This window comes from Triticum aestivum, chromosome 3D (genome assembly GCF_018294505.1).
Source record: "Triticum aestivum cultivar Chinese Spring chromosome 3D, IWGSC CS RefSeq v2.1, whole genome shotgun sequence".
Taxonomy (NCBI): Eukaryota; Viridiplantae; Streptophyta; class Magnoliopsida; order Poales; family Poaceae; genus Triticum; species Triticum aestivum.
Genome location: NC_057802.1, coordinates 103,869,063 through 103,889,006, shown reverse-complemented (window position 1 = coordinate 103,889,006; position 19,944 = coordinate 103,869,063). Strand labels below are relative to the sequence as shown.

The 19,944-nt window shown below is 46.7% G+C and overlaps 1 protein-coding gene across 2 annotated transcripts; it reads left to right on the top strand.

The window, feature by feature from the left end:
- The first annotated feature begins 6,374 nt into the window (after positions 1-6,374).
- On the top strand, positions 6,375-12,512 carry LOC123077705 (probable serine/threonine-protein kinase At1g54610). Of its 2 annotated transcripts, none has more exons than XM_044500007.1 (8): positions 6,375-6,900; positions 7,943-8,227; positions 8,361-8,678; positions 8,780-9,007; positions 9,634-9,734; positions 10,755-10,857; positions 11,148-11,588; positions 11,879-12,512. In XM_044500007.1, the coding sequence occupies exons 1-8, from the start codon at positions 6,568-6,570 to the stop codon at positions 12,122-12,124; spliced, it is 2,055 nt and encodes a 684-aa protein (XP_044355942.1). In that variant the 5' UTR covers positions 6,375-6,567; the 3' UTR covers positions 12,125-12,512. The 2 variants fall into 2 exon arrangements, with proteins under 2 accessions (XP_044355942.1, XP_044355941.1); XM_044500006.1 differs by having other exon boundaries at positions 6,376-6,900; positions 11,145-11,588.
- The last annotated feature ends 7,432 nt before the right edge of the window (positions 12,513-19,944 follow it).

Genomic DNA, 19,944 nt, shown 5'->3' with positions numbered 1-19,944 from the left:
AGCACGTGGCATGCACGCCGTCGGTCGATGTGGTGTCGACGATGGATCCATCGTGGTCGGAGCCCGACAAGTCCACCACGACGCAGGTGCGGCGCTAGAGGTTGCCTGTCACCCATACCAGCGTCGTAGCGTGCGACTCCGCCTTGTCGACGTCTGCCACAAGGGCTGTCACAGCCTCCCGCGCCCTCTGCCTCGCTTGGCGGGCACGTCGCGCCATATAAGCCTCCGACATGGACATGCCATGGAAGGCCTTCGAGTCGGTGTGCCAACAAGGGGGTTGCGCCTCTGCCACGGCGTTCGGACGCCAGACGGACCGCACCGCCTCCGGTGACACAGCGGCGACGCGACTCATGCCGGATCCAAGCGCCATTTGGGTGGATGCTATGGATTCCCGCTGGATCGAATCCGATCATTGTGGTGTGTTCTCCTCGCAGGTATGGCGGAGCGCAGTGCGGACAATCATCTCCTCTTTGGGCTCGCATGGGATGAGCTCCCAATCCGCAGATCGGGTGATGGAGGACTTGGATCCGTTGCCCGCCATGTCGAAAAAGGTCGGAGATCACTAGAAGGGAGCTTGGGGCGGAGTGTCTAGGGTTTGGCCCGGTAGCGGATGGGGACGAATATATGTTGGATTGAGGTGGGCCAACGTGGGCTGTATCCAACGTAGCGGGCGCACCTGGGTCTCCCCATATCCTCCCAGATTTAGGCTAGATATGAGGGGTGTCGATCAAGTCAGGTTGGGCGTATAGAGGGGGGCACTTGGACTGTGGATGCTCTTATGCACGTACTAACTAGTACCTTTGTTTTAAACTGCCAAGACATCTTACATTTAGAGGGTGTAGTAATTAAGTATGCAAATGAAAATAGCTTATGTGGGAATTCCCTTGTGTGGGGGTTTGGGCTGGCAACTATAATGTATGGCTTTCATCACAAGAAGCTCATCACATTTTTTAGAGTGATTCTAAAAGGTGGAGGGCCACATGTCACAATGTATGAGACTATGTATTTAATTGGTCAGTCCATGTTATTGTGTGAGAGCATGAATGATGTGTTTGTCCTCAACCTATTTTGATGCAATGCCTTTATATGAAACTTTTTTTACAAACAACGATTACTACGTAGATGCGCACATGCACATTAACACACACGCACTCATACATCGCCTATTAAAAATAACGTCGAAGTTGCGGAGCTTCAAGATCGATGAAGTCATCACGAACGCCTCGTTATCGATGAAAACATTCCTTCCCACTGAAAGAATATGCGCATTAACGAGACACAAAACGTCAAACCTAGGGTTCGATCCTTATGGGTTGGGGATAACACCACCCTCCTAACAATCCAACCACTAGTTGGTTCTTATCTAAACTTATTTGTGTTGGTTTTTAGACTGATTATCTATTTATCTCTTTTGTCATTGATCATCAGTTGTCTGCTTGCCATGATTAAACTTCTCAACAAATTATGCCTCAAAGGTCACATTTCTATTCATAACATATCAGTGGAAACACTTTATGCTGCTCTCCTCCTCAAAACTACAATACTCAGTGCGTTTGATGCCCAACATGGTTGGCGCTGCCATCATGACTAGACACTCAATTCCCTAATCGCTAAAAGGAAAAGAATAACCAATTTACCCCGGTCCCTGAATTCCTAAAACCCTAGTTCATAAGTCGAAGAACCATATATTTTGAACTATAAGTTACCTTCGCATCCACTATTCGGTTGTTACTTGAGTCGTCACTGCAAAACATGTTGATTGATTCCTCCTCCTGACTCAAGGCCGCAACGCCCATCGATGGTGGAAAATTCGCTACAATAGGCCAATGTAAGGTGTCAAGAGCTAACACACCAACTCAATAAGAGAGGAAAAATAGGTTGGGAATAGACACTTGAGTGAGTCATACTATTGCTTTCATGGCCAAGGTCGTCGGCGACACTCTTGTGCATGCGTCGCCATGGTGCCTCCATCGCCTATGTTTCTTGCTCGCTTCCTCCCTCTACCATCAACTATTTCACGCTTGCAAGCATGCGATCGTAATGGGCAAGTCGGTAACTAGTCAGAGTAGAAGAGAGAAATGTTGCCACATGGACAAGACTGGCTAAATACCGCGTCAAGTCGGCAAGGACACTTCTTTGGTTGAAAACAGACAAAACTTGTCGACTGTTGAGAGTTTATATCATACAATTTGTCTAGTTTTGAAGTTGAGGGAGTAAACCCGCACTAGTCAACTAGTTTATTGATGGAACATGTGCTTATCTCTTGGTAAACGATTCATGGTTGTAGAGGTCAGTTATTTATATATAAAACAATTAATAAAAGTATGTAATTACCGCAACAAAGCATGTAAATTGTAGATTTGTACTACTAAACTTAAAAACATTTACCATGGTGTTAAGCTACAATATTGTCTTGTCACTTCTCACCGGAGACGGCAGTTTGATATATTGCATGAAGGGACAGTCCAAACCCATGAACGCTGTATGGCACTTGGGCCGTTGCTATATGTGTACAGTCCACACTAATTGAGCATATGCATCTACACATATTTTGGCCCCGTCTTGGGCATGGCAACACTGCCTGTTCTTTCGTATGACCTGTCTCCTCTTCCTCTCTTGGTTGCTTCCTGCCCATGCTTCTCTTGTTCTTCTCTCTCGTCAGGCTTGCTGACTTGGTCGACCAGTGAAGTATAGTACACCACAGAGGATAAGAAAAATCAAACTTGGTTATGCAAGTTGAGCTTTCATGAATGGATTGGATTTGATGAGGCCAGTGGGTCTTATTAAAACGCCTGCAGCCGTCGTTCCTATGCACAAAACCTGGATCATTATCCACACCACACCATTAGAATATACTTGTACTGCTCAGTCGAAACACACCCTAGTAGCAGTTGTTTTTGCTACACGGTCTTTGGGCGTAGTGACCTTAGGAATGTAGGTGGAACTGTGGATTTGATTTGGCAAGAATTGGCTATGTGGTCTAGAGCGGGAGCCACCGGAGTAACCATGTGGTGTGAGTAGTAGGGTAGCTGTTGGATGAGTGGAGGGTTTGGTGGAGGGATCTTGTGAGGGCCTTCTACCGACCGTGTAATCTTTTGTAAATATTTTTCTCTCTTCTATAAAGCTATGGTACGCCTTTGGCTTACTCTTGAAAAAAAGCAGTTGTTTTTGCTAGTAGGCTTCAACAAAATGGGCAAGAAACACCGGAAATACCTCTATACACCCAGGAATTGGATTTTTAAAATAAAAAGTCAAAAATGTTCAGAAGTTTTTTTTTGAATAAACTTGACTTTCTTTTGCACTTGTATATAATTTTTCGCCAACAAAAACCAACGTCGACTTCAAGGCAAAAAAAAATTGTTCAAAATAGTGTGAATAGTGTCTTGTACTAGTAATAATATTTTTTTGCGGGAAAATCTGACCACCTGTGCCAAATTTTTTTAACACAGTACAAGTGGATTGGTACAGCAACAATGAACCTAACCATTTGAGCTATGCCTAGTTTGCTATTTAAATTTCGTATTTTATTTTTGCAGGAAAATTAAATTTCACATCGTGGTCGCTTTCATATTGATGTGTGCCTTGGTGCCGTCTACTTTGCGAAAGGTTTCCACCAGGTTCTCACTGGACGATCCGTTCCGCTTGACACTCGCCACTCGATTGCCACTTTCTTTGACTTTCAAATATTCGCTAGGCATTTTCAGGTGCTCTCCACTCTCGAACAAGCTTTCAGCATTACTACATGCCAATTTTTTTTTTCACGGGAAGCAGCAGCATCGGGCCCACCACGTCATACTCTGCCATGCACAGAGCCCGTGTACGTCCGCTGTGGTCACGTACTGCGCGAACCAATTGGACGCTAGCTCAGCGCACAGTCTAACGGCCAAGCGTCGTTCTCGAAGATGCAAACCCCAGAAAACCGCCCGACACTGCGGGCCCCGGAGTGCTGGACATACCTGTCAGCGAGCGTGTATACGGATCGGTATGGGAGCGAGTACGTGAGGTCAGGTTGCCGAGGGCGCAGAGACATCGCAGCGAAGAACGGCTGCTTCCGTATTTAACTCCGGTGGGGAAAAGGATCTGCACATATGCCCCCAAAAGTTGGATTATTCCACTCCGGTTTCTCACGAGCTTTCTTTCTGTATGTAGGAAAAATATCTGAGCCCCCCCCAAGTGTAGGAAATATTGTGTAATTGACCTAGGTTCGTGCAAGTTTTTTCTGGACATTATTTCTTTTATTCTACTCTCTTCATTTCTAAACATAAGCCCTTTTAGAGATTTTTAATACGGACCCCATATGAATGTATATAGACATATTCTAGAGTGTGGATTAGCTCATTTTGCTTCGTATGTAGTTCATATTGGAATCCCTAAAATGTCTTAAATTTAAGAACGGGAAGTATAATTACTTTGTGAACTTTCTTTTGCGGCCAATTACTTTGTGAATTTAAAATGAGCAATCCTTGTATATGACAAATTGTTCTTTTTTTGTCAGCGGGAGCACATATAGCTCATCTTTAGATTTTAGAGTTGTATGCATGGCCAATGAGAAGAAATTGTCTTCGAACAGAGGAAAGGCAATACCTTCGTAGACAATTTAAATTCCCGAATCACCCATAGTGAAAGTGAACACACTAGTTGTTCGTGGACTAGCCCGGATTCTTCCATGGACACGACTATGGGAGTCCGCCATCCTCAAATGCCCCCACCTTAGGTAAACTTAAATAAAATATAGACTAATTAGCTTGCTTCCGCCAAATCTAGTAGCAGGTAGCCTGCTTCCTTTTGTCAAATGAAGCATTTGAAGAAAAAAAAATGAAGAAAATTATAATAATGAAACAGAGTGGCTAGTGGCCACCGTCAAACTTGAAACATGCTATCTGTCAAATGGCATGTCAAACCCAAATAGCAACACAGCAGCGGCCTTCCGCCATCCGGACAAAGAGGAGAGGGGTACGTAGTGGCTTTTTATTGGCCATGTAGATGTTCGGACTCCTGCAAACCTTTCTCAAGTTTGTTTCCGGTTTGCAGAAATTCAGACATGCAAACTGGTCCGGGGCAAATAGGAGTCTGCTTTGGACGGCAAACCACGCCCGGACAGCTCGGTCCGGACGTTTGCGGGATATTTGAGGGCCGCATTGGAAATGCCCTAAAGCTTTTAGAATTGGACATACTTGTGGGTGATGCTCAATATCTTATTTGGCCGTAGTTGGAAGAATTCCAAAATGATCTTAATTGAGTTATCTGTGATCGCAACGTTTCATAATTTAAAGCACTGGAGAGGAAATTTTGGCTCATGAGTTGGTCCAGATTGGTTACTTCTTTTGTTGGATAAGGTAATGAAGAGTTGCAATTGTTACTTTCATTTTGGAGAGCTTGACACTTTAGGAATAGTGTGACCTTTGGGGATGAAAAATGCTTCAATTTCAGCGTTATGTTCTTGTACAATCTTTGGGTGACTTTAAGTGGAGCATCAAAGGACACTATTCATCCATGGCCTGATAAAGGTAAACGGGTCGTTGACTAGGCGAGTTTTACTATGCTCGATTTATCAAGTACATCCTTGACACGCAATATGCTGGAATGATTAAGATTAATGTCGATGCGAGCTTTCCGGCGGAGGAAGGTTTTGCTAGCGTATGCGTTGTGTCTAGAGATCATAAAGGAATGTTTTTTTATCTTTGTGCGTTTCCGTCTAATTTGTTCATGTGCGGAGGAAGCAAAACTCTTTTAGCGGGTCTATATGTTGTGTTGGCCATGCATAATCCTATTATTTTGAAGATTTGATTATTTATTATGATTTTTTTGCCTGGTGATGTTTTAGACAGGTCGATACTCGTTGAGTTGAAGATAAGCGTTTGGGGCCTTTCAGCTTATTCAACGATCCTCTTTGGTGAACATTAATTTGGATGCCAACATAGCCGTTGATGAGATTGCAAAATTTTGTTCAAACTCTAGGTCGGATGGGTTATTGGTTAGGGGACAATTATGTAACAATGATTATTTACCTTTTTTCTTTTCTTTATATCAATATATGGTGTGATTTTGAAAAGCAAATTTAAAAGCATTGTCAAGATATATAAGAAGAAAATAACCAACATTGCTTCAGCACTCTAGCTAACCATTGTCGACAAATTGACCTACTCATTGACTCTTTACATGAAAAGTCAAAATCATAAATCCAAACTCCTTCTATACGGCCAACCTTTTTTTACCAGTAAATACACAATGTTAGAGGCCTACCCATGAAAAACTGCCAAAGAAGCAATCAAAGGATCACGACCTCATGGTCCACTCTCAGGGAAAACCCCAAATTACAAACAAGTCCCTCACTCATCTCGCCATCTTCTTCACCTGGCCGTTGCTAGTCAGTGTCTCACTACTCGCCCGCCTCCACTCCCAGGGTCCATCCACCCCCTCTCCCACTCCAAACCCTAACCGCACTCCTCCGCAATTCGCTGGAACCCCGAGATCCGCTCCCCCGCATGCCGTGACTGCCCCGGCGGCGCGGCAGGCCGGGCCGAGTGACCCGCGCACCCCTCCGGCGCCGTCGCAGACGGCGCCGCCATGGGCTGCGTGTGCGGCCGCCCCGCGGCCATCGACGACGGCCGGTGCGGCCAGACGCCCCCTTCGGCGGGGAAGCTCTCGGCGGCCGGAGCGGCCGTGCCGAGGAGGGAGGAGGAGGCGCGGAAGCAGGCGAGGGCGCGGGATGAGGCGCTGGAGAGGAGGCGGGCGGCCGCGATGGCCATGGCAGCGTGCCAGGTGAGGAGCCCGGTGCCGAGGGCGCTGGAGGCGGAGCAGGTGGCGGCAGGGTGGCCCCCGTGGCTCGCCTCCGTCGCCGCCGAGGCCGTGCGCGGCTGGGTGCCGCGCCGCGCCGAGTCGTTCGAGAAGCTCGACAAGGTCACGCTCTCTTCGTTTCTCCGCTGTCCGTTTCACATTTTGCTTGTAGCTTTGGTCTCTGCTTCGGGACATTGGAACAGCAAAAATCAGTAAAATTGTCCTGCAATTGCTGCCTCTCCTTTTCTTCTGGATTTCTGTTACAAGACGAGGAAATATGGCGATTCATTTCCCTTCTTTATTCTTTCTTGATTGCTTTAGCGGACGCTTGGGATTTGCAAAATTGCGCTGTAACTGGGGAATTTGCCTTTTTTTAAGTGGTAATTGGTAGCTGGGGACGACCGGTAACAGTAAAATTCTGTTGTGAGTGGAGAATGTCTTTTATCTTGGATGAGAAAATGTGGCAGTCTTTTCTTTCTGTTGGACTTGTTTTGTTAGTCTCAGTGGACCATGGAACCTGGAAATATCAGACATCACTAGCAATCTCTGCCATTAATGGGGCAATCCTTTCGTCTCGGGGGCTAGTTTGGATAGGCAAAAAGTAGACCCAGTTTCTGTAGGTTCATATGGATCTTAGTTTAGTTCCCTTCCCGTCTAAAGGAATTACGCTTATTCCCTTCCATCCCAGCAGCCCTTACTAGATATATGACGACAAGGTTTGAGAGTAAGTTGTCTACTTTTCAGCTACATATTGCTGCCCCAGGGAAGACAAAAATGGGCAGTGCTAATAATGGCATCGTACTTTTCACATTGTATCGAACTTCATTAGATGGTCGAATTTGGTGGAGGCATTCCGTCTTCCATGCTGTTGATACGTTAGGTTTGCACTATTGCTTTAAAAGGTTAGTAACAGGTGAAAGCAATGCATTATTTTTCTCACATAAATTTTATGCTGTAATTAACGAGCCTGTAAATCGTTTCATCAATGAAATCGGGCAGAAGTCCCTTTTTTTTTGCTGTAACTTGTGTACATAGATGCTTGCTGTACTAAGTTGTCAGTTTGCGCATATAAATATCACCTGGTTTAACTTATATTTGAATATTGTGTTCAATCATTGCTCTTTTTCCCATTATCTAACAAAAAACATTGTTCTTTTGTATTCAGATTGGTCAGGGAACATACAGTAATGTCTACAGAGCTCGTGATCTTGAAAAACAGAAGATTGTTGCTCTAAAGAAAGTACGCTTTGATAATTTGGAGCCCGAGAGTGTGAAATTCATGGCCAGGGAAATCCTCATTTTGCGGCGGCTTGATCATCCAAATATTATTAAGCTGGAGGGTCTAGTAACTTCAAGGATGTCTTGTAGCTTATATCTTGTTTTTGAGTACATGGAGCACGACCTAGCTGGCCTAGCTTCTTTTCCTGGACTAAAATTGACAGAGCCTCAGGTACCTGGTATTCCGATGCAGGGGTGCTTAGTGCATTCCTCATTCAATATTTCAAAAAAAAAGTCATATTATGCAATAATTTATAACCCCTTATGGTTAGACCATTCAGCTAATAAGCATGATTTCTTTACAGGTTAAATGTTACATGCAACAGCTACTCCGTGGCCTTGAGCATTGTCATAGTCGTCACATTCTGCACCGTGATATTAAGGGTTCCAATCTCTTGATTGATAACCGAGGCATACTGAAGATAGCTGATTTTGGATTAGCAAGTTTCTTTGATCCTGAACAAAGGCACCCTTTGACTAGTCGTGTGGTCACACTTTGGTATAGACCACCAGAACTTCTGCTTGGTGCCACAAATTATGGTGTTGCTGTAGATCTGTGGAGTACTGGCTGCATTCTTGCTGAGCTATATGCTGGCAAGCCTATCATGCCTGGTAGAACAGAGGTATGCTATCAAGCCCTTTTCTTACTCGAAGCAAGTGCAACAAGTTAGAATGTTCTCAATTTTGTTATAAAACTAACTTGTGTACACTATTCTTTCTGCAGGTTGAGCAGTTGCATAAAATATTTAAACTCTGTGGTTCGCCATCAGAGGACTATTGGAGGAAGTCTAAACTTCCCCATGCAACCATTTTTAAGCCACAGCATCCATATGCAAGGCGTGTTACAGACACATTTAAAGACTTCCCTTCACCTGCTCTAGCATTAGTAGATGTTCTTCTTTCAGTAGACCCAGCCGATCGACGGACAGCGTCTTCTGCGTTGCAAAGTGAGGTATTCACATTCATTCTACTTTTCTCCAGTGTCAGAAGACAATATTGTTTGGTTATTTCGGGCGTACATATTTTACTTGACCAAGTACATCAAGCCATTTGATTTCCCAACTTACTTTTTCACCGTAAAGTATTTTAGTGATTAGTGATTGAAGCTTGAACCGTTGAACGTAGCGAAGCTTAACCATTTTGACCTTACTTTTTTTGTTCCTTGGATAGATCAGCTTGCTTCTGATTGGATTTTTAACACTTTATGTTTAAGAGTTCATCCTAGTTAGTTGCACTGTCTAAGACGGTAATGAAGAGCTCCTCCTACTTATTTTTATGTTGTCTCTGAGAGTCACCATTTTCTACTTAGTTGCACTGTCTAGATTTCTTTTAGTTGGGTGCAATTGATTGGATCAAGGACGATAGTTATAAACTATAGTGCTACCCATTTCTGTGGCTTACTTAATGTGTATGTCTTTGTTGGAAAATGATGTAGTTTGCAACTGGAGCCAGCTAAAAAAGTCACAATTAATTATTGAGTTGAATGTGTAAATGCTACCCTATGATACCATCCACGATTTTGTTTTGTTCTTATTAATTTAGAAATTTAACAATGTATTTATAATTATGTTTTTGCAGTTTTTTACAACAAAACCATATGCTTGCAATCCTTCAAGTTTGCCAAGATATCCCCCCAGCAAAGAGTATGATGCAAAACGCCGAGATGAGGAAGGTCGAAGGTACTCTCAACCAGCTTATTCTCTTGAACTGAGAACATTCTTATAGAGCTTGGATGAAGGTTCTGCTGACCTGATGTCATTCTTATTTTATTTTCATATAGAACTGGAAACACGGTTTCGCAATGAAAATAAGGCTGTTTATTCACACTGAGCAAGTTGCGCTAGCATCTTCATTACCTCATCGAATGCCTAACTTGTCGTAGCCCATATATTTGCTTTGGTTATGAACATGAACTTACCTGTACAGTTTGTTGGGAAGAAAACCATTCAATGCCACCAGATAACTCCATAGTTCTACCTGCAACCAGATAACCACATTCTCCTTCTAGACCCACATTTTCTTTCCTCTAAGCCGTCGCTGTTGCCATTTTGTCCTAGTGACATTTATTTGTGGACACATGAAACAGTGGAAAAATAGTCATGGCCATTGAATGAAGAGTTTGAAATCTGATGCCAATGGAATGAGTAAGAACTTATGTGGGAGCATATCGTGCAACTGATAGTTATTATGTGGGAGCATATCATGCAGCGGATAGTTATTATGTTCCTCTTTTGCGGGGAACAGAAAATTGGCTGGAAGTTAAATGAATAGTGTAGGTTTGATTAAACAAAGTGTGTATTCTGTTGCCGTCATTCTTCTATTCACTTTTCTAAATACCACACTGGGATCTTCTTCACCTACCTTTAAAAAGTAGGTATAGTTGGCTGGAAGTTAAATGAATAGTGTAGATTTGATTAAACAAAGTGTGTATTCTGTTGCCGTCATTCTTTTATTCACTTTCTAAATACCACACTGGGATCTTCTTCACCTACCTGTAAAAAGTAGGTATAGTGCCCATTTTGTATGTACTCTTTTAGACTTTTACCTTCATGACTCATTTCATATGTTTGATCTTTCATTGCCTATGGTTTGTAGTCTGCTTCATATTTGTTTTAATAGTTTGAACTTTAGTGAAAAAGAAATAGGCTTGTGTCATGAATCACTATTGTTTTTAATCTCATGCTTATGCCTTTCTCTAGGCAAGGTACTGCTGGAGGAAAGCAACATCCTGAAAGACGAACTAGAGAGTCAAAAGCAGTCCCTGCACCTGATGCAAATGCAGAACTAGTGTCATCTTTGCAGGTATAACCAACTCTTTTATGGACATCTGACTGAATATAGTCTTGTGGTTGTTGAGGTATATTCACTGTTATTAGTGTTGTTTGAAATCATGTTTCCACTTGTAATCGTAAATAATGCTATATGTGATCATTCCTTGTATATATAAGCTACCCTCCTTTCTCATAAGCATGTTGTATAAAGTTTTAAACACACCAACAAGCATGGTCAGTGCATTTTCCTCTAGATTTTTAACATCCCCTTAATTTTTTATTTTGGAATGCCTAAATTCATGCCGTCTTCATTTTCAGAAGAGGCAAGCCCAAGCCAATACCAAGAGCAGGAGTGAGATGTTCAATCCTTGCAAGGAAGACTCCGCATCTGGATTTCCAATCGAACCACCCAGTTCAACTCACATCATTGAATTGTCCGGAGACTCCAAACACGTCTACCCAACGAGAACCTTCCATTCTGGGCCTTTAGTTAACCCATCAAAGACTGGAACAAGCAAACATGGCGAACATCATGTACGTGCCGTTGCGGAACCCCGGAATTTCCCTGTGGTTGTATCAGCAAAATCAGATGCGCGTCCGGATGATAGCAATGTGATCGGGTTTACTCAAGCTGAAGCATTTGCTCATGGGCGGAGGCTGTCTGAATCTATCAACGGGCACTTCAGTGGTAGCGGGAAGTACGACCAAGTATTCCACCAGAAAGATGACAAGAGCGCCGGCAGGGTGGATGGAGGAGCTATTGTAAGTAGCCCCAAACTTGTGCCCAAGGGCGAAAAGTTTTCTTATGCCATTTCATTCATGTCTACTGCATGGTTCCTTCAAATATCATATGTTGCACTTGTTTGAAATCGAAATACCGTCACATGTTAGGGTATAATTTGTGCGTATCCAGCAAGTTGTTCTGAAGTTTACAGACCATGATCCTAGTGCATGGTAAATACACGAATAGGGTGACATTTTAGGAGCCTACTGTATCCATTCATACGGTTCTAGCAATAAAGAAAACTGAACTGTTTGGCATTTGACGGCAGGGCTACGGATCCAAAGGCAACAAGATCCATCATTCCGGGCCTCTGACCTCCTGCCCTTCGGGCAACGTCGACGAGATCCTCAAGGAGAACGACCGGCAAATCCAGGAGGTCTTCCGGCGAACCCGGGTGGAGAAGTCGAGGGTGAGGAGGGCCCATGGGCACGCCGGGGAGGCCGGCCTGAGAGACTTCGGCGCCGTCCCGGTCTTCCCTTCCAGCCGCTCCAGCTACCGAGCCGCGCCCCAGTAGCAAGCCGGGGACGTGTGGGCAGGCCGTGTAAGTTCATATAGCTTAGTGGCAAAATCGCTCCGTTTTATTGCTTCTTTCCCCCGCTGTAATTCCCGGGGGATACACAGCAGATTCTGCACAGGAGAAAAGACTCGGCCGTGTAATATTTGCCTGATGGGATCACCACGGAGGTGAGGTGAGACGGGGAGGAGGCGATTTGTTTGATTGGGAGGTGATTTGAGTGTCGTGAAAAGTAGTGTTGTCTGGCAGGTCTCCCGCGTTTCAGTTTCTGGTTTGCTTGTGAAGGTGGAGTGTTCCACTCGTTCACTGTTGATGACACTAGAAACCGACCTGTAACTGTGATGGGCGCGAGCCGGGGCCTCGGGTCAGTTTCAGTTTCCTCCTGGATCACTTTGGCTGATGTATATAAGGACTACTTGTTTTTGTAAGGAAAAAAAAATCAAGCGCCTAGTTGTGAACTTACGAAAAACCTGGCACAGACACGTCCGCAAAACCACCATCACGGAACATTGCAGCGTATATGGCACCGGCCGACCTGGCGATCGACATAGACTCCATGCACGGTAGAGAAGAGAGCACCGGTCATACTCATCACCCATCGCACTAATTCCATTGACTCTGACCTCACGGTAGACAGCCATCAACCAAGTGAACATGACGAGCCGCAGATGGCGAGTGGCGTTGGTTTACCTGGAAAGCGACGGTCGTCCTCGAGTGCGGCAATTTTTTCTCGTTAAATACTGCAGCACACGCAGAGACGTGTTGGGTCATCTGGATCCCAGGACACACATGGCGTTGCGTGTCCTCAGAGACAAAGGGGATAGCAAGCAAGGAAGAAGAGAACGCACGTCCGTTTCATGCGTCGTGGATGATCTGATCCCAGATAACATATGCCCGCATGTGTGCCTGCGTGTGCGTCCAGCTGCGTCTTTTGCCTTGTGCACAGTCGCACGGTCAGTGATCAACTTTTAACCTACCTACTGAACTCTGCCGATTACCTTCATCGTCTCCTGTATGTAAGCCAATGATCCAGTGTGAGCACGAGTGGCTACTTGCCGGAACCAATCGGAAAGTGCTGCCCAAAGAAAGAAAAGAAAAGGCTGTCACCCTGCTGACTGAGTTGAGCGTTTTGTCTCCGTCTGGCCGTGCACGAGACGGGCGGCCCGCCTCGGCGGTCAGTCGTCCCCGGCGGATTCTTCCTTCCTTCCCATGCGACAGGCGACAGCAACATCCGGCGATCGATCGATCGATCAGCCAGCCACACCTCCGTGCCAAAGCAAGCACGCACGCACGTACGAGAACAAATCGAGCTCAGCCTCGTCGATGGTGGGCGCACGGCACGGTGTGCTCAAACATGTGAGAAAGTGACCCCGCAAAAAAGAAAAATTCTTTATCTGAGATGCCAGTGATGCGCGTGTATATGTGTTCTTTTTTATTTTCCAAGTGAAATTATGTATTACTCAACTGAAACAGTCCATACAATAAATCTAGCTGGCTCCGTAGCATTCGAAGGACCCGAACCAATCCAAGTCATACTTCTCCCTTCTACACGAGCAAATTTGGCTTAGCAGTAGAAAATCACTATCAGATGCCTCTCAAAAGCATCTCGAACCATGCATTGATCGACGATCGACGGTCCTCACGTGCCATTGGCCGTGCCGCTAGCGGCAGCAGGGAGCACGTTAAAGAGCGACACGCTATCACACTGCTCCGCGAAATGGCTTGGCAAGCGACAGGCGGAGCCATGTACCGTCGCCCGTCAGTCACACGCACCAGCTTCTTCTGAAGCGCGAATTGAAGGCCGGTTGGTTAGGACCCCATCCTGTCCGGTCCCGTCCGTTTGGGATAAAAGAAACAAACGACGCGGCCCAGCGCGCGACGGCCTGGACCCATCTTGTCTGTTTTGTGTCCGGGCAGACCCATTTCGAGCGCAAACTTGCGCCGGATTTGGGTCGCGGCGGACACCAAACGGACGCGCGCCTCGTCCGCGTCGGGGCCGCGTGGCAGGTGGCCACCTACCTCCCATCCGCCCACATCAATGCGCACGAGCGAGCGGCTCCATCCGCCATCCGCACATCGAAAGGTCGCCGTCCTTCTTTAAGTGGGAAGCGTGGACCGGTCGTTGTCCACACTGCCCCACGCCATCCCGCGGCCTCCTCGAAACCTGACAGCGCCGAACCCTAGCCGAAGCCCTCCATTGTCCTCGAGCTCGCCGGCCGGCCACCTCGAAGCCATGGGCTTCTGGAACCGCAAGGGGAAGCACGACCGTGAGGCCGGCTCCTCCTCGGGGCGCCGCCGCGGCTCCGTGATGAAGGAGGAGCCTGCGTCTCCGCCGCGCTCCTCCCGTCGAGCCCCCGCGCCGGCCCCCTTCACCATCAACCCTAGGCCCGCCGGCGAGCGCGACCGGCAGTACCTCGCGGCGGACGTGTGCCGGCGGTACTGGGATACGAGGACGCCGGTCCCGTGGAGCGACGTCCACCTCCCCAACGGCTGGCACCTCAGCGCCGATCGGGTCCCGATCCCGCCTGTGCCAGCGAGCGGCCGCGCGCGCCGCGATGAGATCGAGCGCCGCCGCCGCCTCCTCCCCGACGACCTGTTCTACGACGACAGGTACGCCCCAGATTCCGACCTCTGGGACACGTGGCTCCGGGACGAGCACGACACGCGCCGCGCGTCATACTTAGCCGGCACGGTGTCGGGGCCGCGGCTGCCACGTCGAGAGGTGCGCGGGCGTACGCGCGTGCGCGGCCTCACGCCCACGCCGTCGCCTTCCCCGTCTCTGTCACTACCTCCACCTCCTCGCATGACAGCGGAGGAGGAGGCCCGGCTCGTGCTGCGTGTCATGGACGACTCCATGTACACCCACGACGAGCGGCAATGGGACGGCTTGGAGGAGGCGATGGCACTCTCTGCCGCCGGCGACGTAGCCTTCCCCGAGCTGCACATGGTGGCCGTCAAGGAGGAGGAGAGGAGGAAGGAGGCGATGGAGGAGGAGCCGGTGGCCGCGTTCCACCCGGGCCTGGTGGGCCAGGGGTGGGGCTGGTCCTGCACTGCTCCGGAGATGGCCGCCGCCGTGGGCGTGAACTGGTGCGCCACTCCGCCGCGGTCACCGGAGCGGGAGGCGTCGCCACGGGAGGAGGTCGTGCAGGCACCTCCCGCCGTCCAGCCCGCTCCCGTCTACCACGCACCGCCGGCCCACCTCTAGACGCCGCCGGCCTACGTGGACCTCGTCAGCGACGACGACGACGCCGGCGGCCACTGAAGACGGCGACGGCGACGACATCGACAGGCACGGGCAGGAGCGCGCTGGCGACGGCCGTTTTTTATTTTCCTTTTTATGTTTATTAATTATGTCAAGTTCGACGTGAAACTGGGCCGTTTTGTAGCCGTGACCTCCCTAACTAAGTTTTAAGTTTATTAAACTGCACTTATTTACTTTTTAAGTCATTTTATTTACGTTTTTCTGTTTTCTAAATCATGTCCAACGCGGACGTGATTTGGGGTGCGGCCACGCGGTGGGTGCACGCACGACCCAACGGACAAAGGCGGATACAGGTGAACCCATCAGCGCTCCAAAGAGACAAAATTTGGCTAAAACGGACGTCCGTTTGGGGTCGTGTGGTGGAGATGGCCTTAGTGCGTAGCCGGTGTAGATCCATGGCGATGTTTATTTAATACTAGTACTAGGATGCGACGGGATGGCCAATTATTGGCTCGTTTTTGTGTACGCTCTGCTCACTCACTCCCTAGCTGCTCGAGCTAGACAGGGAAATCCCGAACTACTAGCCAGAATCGTTCTTTAATTACGCGAAAAGGATCAAGTCATACCACTGGTACGGTGGGTGCTACGTTTCGCAACAAAAGGCTAGCTTTTATAAATTAAAACAATTTTATGTTTGACCGATAAAACATCGCAATGTGATATCCTGTGGGCAGATGGTTAGGAGAGTGGTTGCGTTCTGAACCCACCAGGGATCAAGCCGTAGGTTTGGCACCACCACAGGTGACTATGACTATAGGCCTTAAATTTCTTGTCGAAGCTGTGGCTGAAATTATCATCGTTGTATTGCACTTTGCATCAACATCGAGGAATGCGACATTGAAGAACCTGCAAAGGCCTGTATAAGAACAATTCATGTCAAATCATCGTAATAGTAGTCTACCACGTGCGATGAAAATTGACAATCGCGCCAAGCGTATAGGCAGGAGGATCACCCCGACCTAGTCGGACAGTCACAATACTATAGTCAGAACATGTTGACAGACAACATGTGTAACCAGCCTGTGAAGAGCAATGGCGACAAAAACCCGAGGGCTCCTAAGCAACACCACATGAAGCGCCATGGAGATACCGAAGTCGGAGACCTTTTGCTTAAGATGATACCACCATCATCACTGTCGGAAGGACGTCACTATTTCTCGAAAACCTACCACACAAAAGACGAGAGAAGTAGATCCCCTCCCCTCACAGCGACAGGGTGACACCGAAGGCAAAGGGGAGAGGAGATTGAATTTTTTTACGGCGAGGTTTCGGAGGGCAGGAGACGGGGCTGCTCATCCTCGGTGACAAAAGCCACTTAAGAGAACCTACAACTGGAGTTGCCTAATCCGAGCCCCTATACGTCTGTGGGCGCACACGCAGACAGTGACCGACAGGCTCTCAAATGACCTCATTTGCAACCACAACCCCTACTTTTGAAACGTCAAACACATGCACGTCAATTTTCAGTGTGGATCCACATATGCTCTACAAGATCATTGAGAAGTTGGACTCACAGTTGTCGATGCATCTCCATAAACTTGGCAATATGCTCCGCCACTTATTCCGGCAGGCGGACCTAAACACCCGGGCTTCTCAAAATCACGCGTGTGGGCTGCCCCTTCATCCTCATCCTCGACAAATCATGTTGTACAAGATTACGCAACATGTCATGAGCTGCCAAAATATATCCGCTTCCCACATCATTATAGCTCCACAAACAATACCCCGACGAGTTTGGAGCACACTGAATGCCTCTCCGCATCCTTCTAGTTGCTTCTTACGTTGTTGCAAAGTGGATTAGTTTGTTTACACGGGGATAGAATATGGTCTTCACAAACACCGCCCATTGAGAATAGATACCATCGACAAGGTAGTATCTCATGTTGTACTTGTGCCCGTTCACGGTGTAGTTGCATGGCAGAGCTCCCCCATCACTAAGTCTCTTGAACAATAGAGATCGTTGGAGCACATTGATGTCATTGTTAGAACCAAGCGTGCCAAAGAAAGCATGTCAAGTCCACAAGTCTTTCGATGCCACTACTTCAAGTATGATGGTGGCTTCTTTGACGTGACCTTGGTGTAGCCCACGAAACCTTTTGAGCAGTTCTTCCATTGTTAGTGCATGCAACAACTGAATCCAACATACCTCGAAATCCTCTTGATGCTCCAATTGCCAACATTTTTTCTATGTCCTCCACAGTTGGCTCTCTTAGGTACTCTGGTCCAAACACCTTCACCACAGCGCGTGCAAATTGCATCGTGGTGTTCATGACCGTGGTCTCTCCCATCCTGATTTCAGTATCAATTGCATCTAGAGTAAGCTAGCATCCTGAGAGTAACCTTGCATTTCTCTAGAGGAGAGAAAGAAAGTTTTCCGCAACAATCCTTCTTCCTCAATTTGAAGTTGTCATCAACCTTCTCCACGACAGTCACTATGCGCAAAAACAAATCTCTGCACATTCGGAAGCAATGTCAAAAGTAACCTTTATGGTATGTTGGGTCAATTGTGAAGTAGTCCATGTACACAAGCCGTGCACCGGCAATCCTAACCGAGGGAATAACTCTCGACCCTTCATGGAACCCTTGACGTTCAATACGTGCTCCTTTGCCTTCTCCATTGTCTCTTGGATGCTCGCCGTCATCATCATCATTTCAACATCTTCATCGTTCGAATCCGATGAATAGATGAACTCATTGAATATGAATTCGTCAAGGTCTGTGTTTCCATAGCCATCATTCCGAGAGGCATCCATGGGTGACCTAGAAATGACCAAAAGAATAAAACCGTGTTTGGACATTTCATCAACACATAGACCACGAGGAGCATATCTGGCGGGTTGGACGTACCGGGGTTGCGACGACCTTGACTGGTTATGGCACGATCGACGCTATGTGGGTTGGGGGTAAAGGACGACGGTGGAGCAACAATGATGACGGAGCTACGACGACAACTGTGCAGATGAGGGAGAAAAAAAGAACTACGATGGAGCTTTTTTGTCTTGTCAGGAATAGGGCAGTCCGCCCAGACGTTTGGGACGGATATGAGGGTTCTAACTGTAGCAGATGTTCTACGAGCATCTACAACTGGGTGCCCCAAACCGGCCTCAAACGGCCGGGCGGCCCACCCGGTCACTAACCGGGTACAAAAATCTGACCCAGACAGACGCCTCAAATGAGTTAATTGCATGAAGTACCACACTTGGGCAAATTGTAATGGATTGGTACCATTAGTCATATTTTTTGCAAGTCGGTACCATCTCTGCGCCTAATTGTTGCGAAACGGTCTAAACACTGTGTTGACAGTGTATCTACCGTTGGGGCCCGCCTATCAGGGGATGACACAGCATGTTATTTTGTGAAAAACACCCTTACCATTTATTTAATCATGCATATATCCCTTGTTTGTCAAGAAAGGGTCCTGCCGGAAAAAAAAGAAATAAAGAACGCACGCGCCCACCGTGATTCGAACCACACATATGCCTATTTATACTTTCGACTGTTCTGCTTTTTATGCAATAATAAAAAATGGAAAAGTAAACGCGTCCGTGGCCACCAGGAGGCCATGAAGAGATAATAGATGTGATAAAGCATCTAGCGCATTTATAGGAGGCCATGAATGGCAAGGGAAAACAAGACAATGATGAATTGCAAAGGGTTCTGAATGAGCTAGCACATGTATTCAAGCAACTAGCGGATTTACAAGAGGAGATTTACATACTGGATTCAGTCAACCAACGCTCTACTAGTTTCCAAGGAAAGGGAAAGCAACGAAGAGTTGCAAGACATCCGAAAAAATATAAAAGATCTAAGTAATGAACTTGAAGCACTTGAGTAAGTCAACAAGGCTCTACTAGTTGCCAAGGAAAGAAAAAGCAACTAAGAGTTAAAGGACATCTGGGAAAAGATGAAAGATTTAAGTAATGAACACGAAGCCCTAGAGTCATACAACAAGGTTCTGACAACCAAGGAAAGAAGAAGCAACAACGAGCTACAAGATGGCCGGGAAGCACTAATAGATGTAAGTGAACACACATAGGTATCATATCATCAAATTCTAAAATATCATGACAAATTATCCTTGTGATCGATCTGTTGCAACAATCACTCACATGCTCGTGTCATAATTTTACATTATGTCTCATACCATAATGTCACTAAATTTCCTTGTAATTGGTATCATGGATATTTCGTAGTACTTGCATAATTTTACGAAAGGAAAAAAGCACACATAGGGGTCAAAAGGATGTATGAGGTTGATTCGAAAGAATTTGCAAATGCTTGCAGACATGATTCATTATAAGAGGATGCACAAATTAATTCTATCGTTCTTTGTTCGAAATGGGAAGCTCGACTCGCAGACCAAATTGGAACTCTTTTAAGGTCTGCATGATTGATGGTAAAGACATGGTATGGATCGTCTGCCCAGCTGCTATTTGTATAAACATTTACATCTTATTATAGACTCACAAACATTTTTATTTCATTCCATTTCATAGTAGATGCTTTATCGTGTGTATAAAATTCTGTGAGAGGACGAGCCGGTGCAAAGCATGGGCAC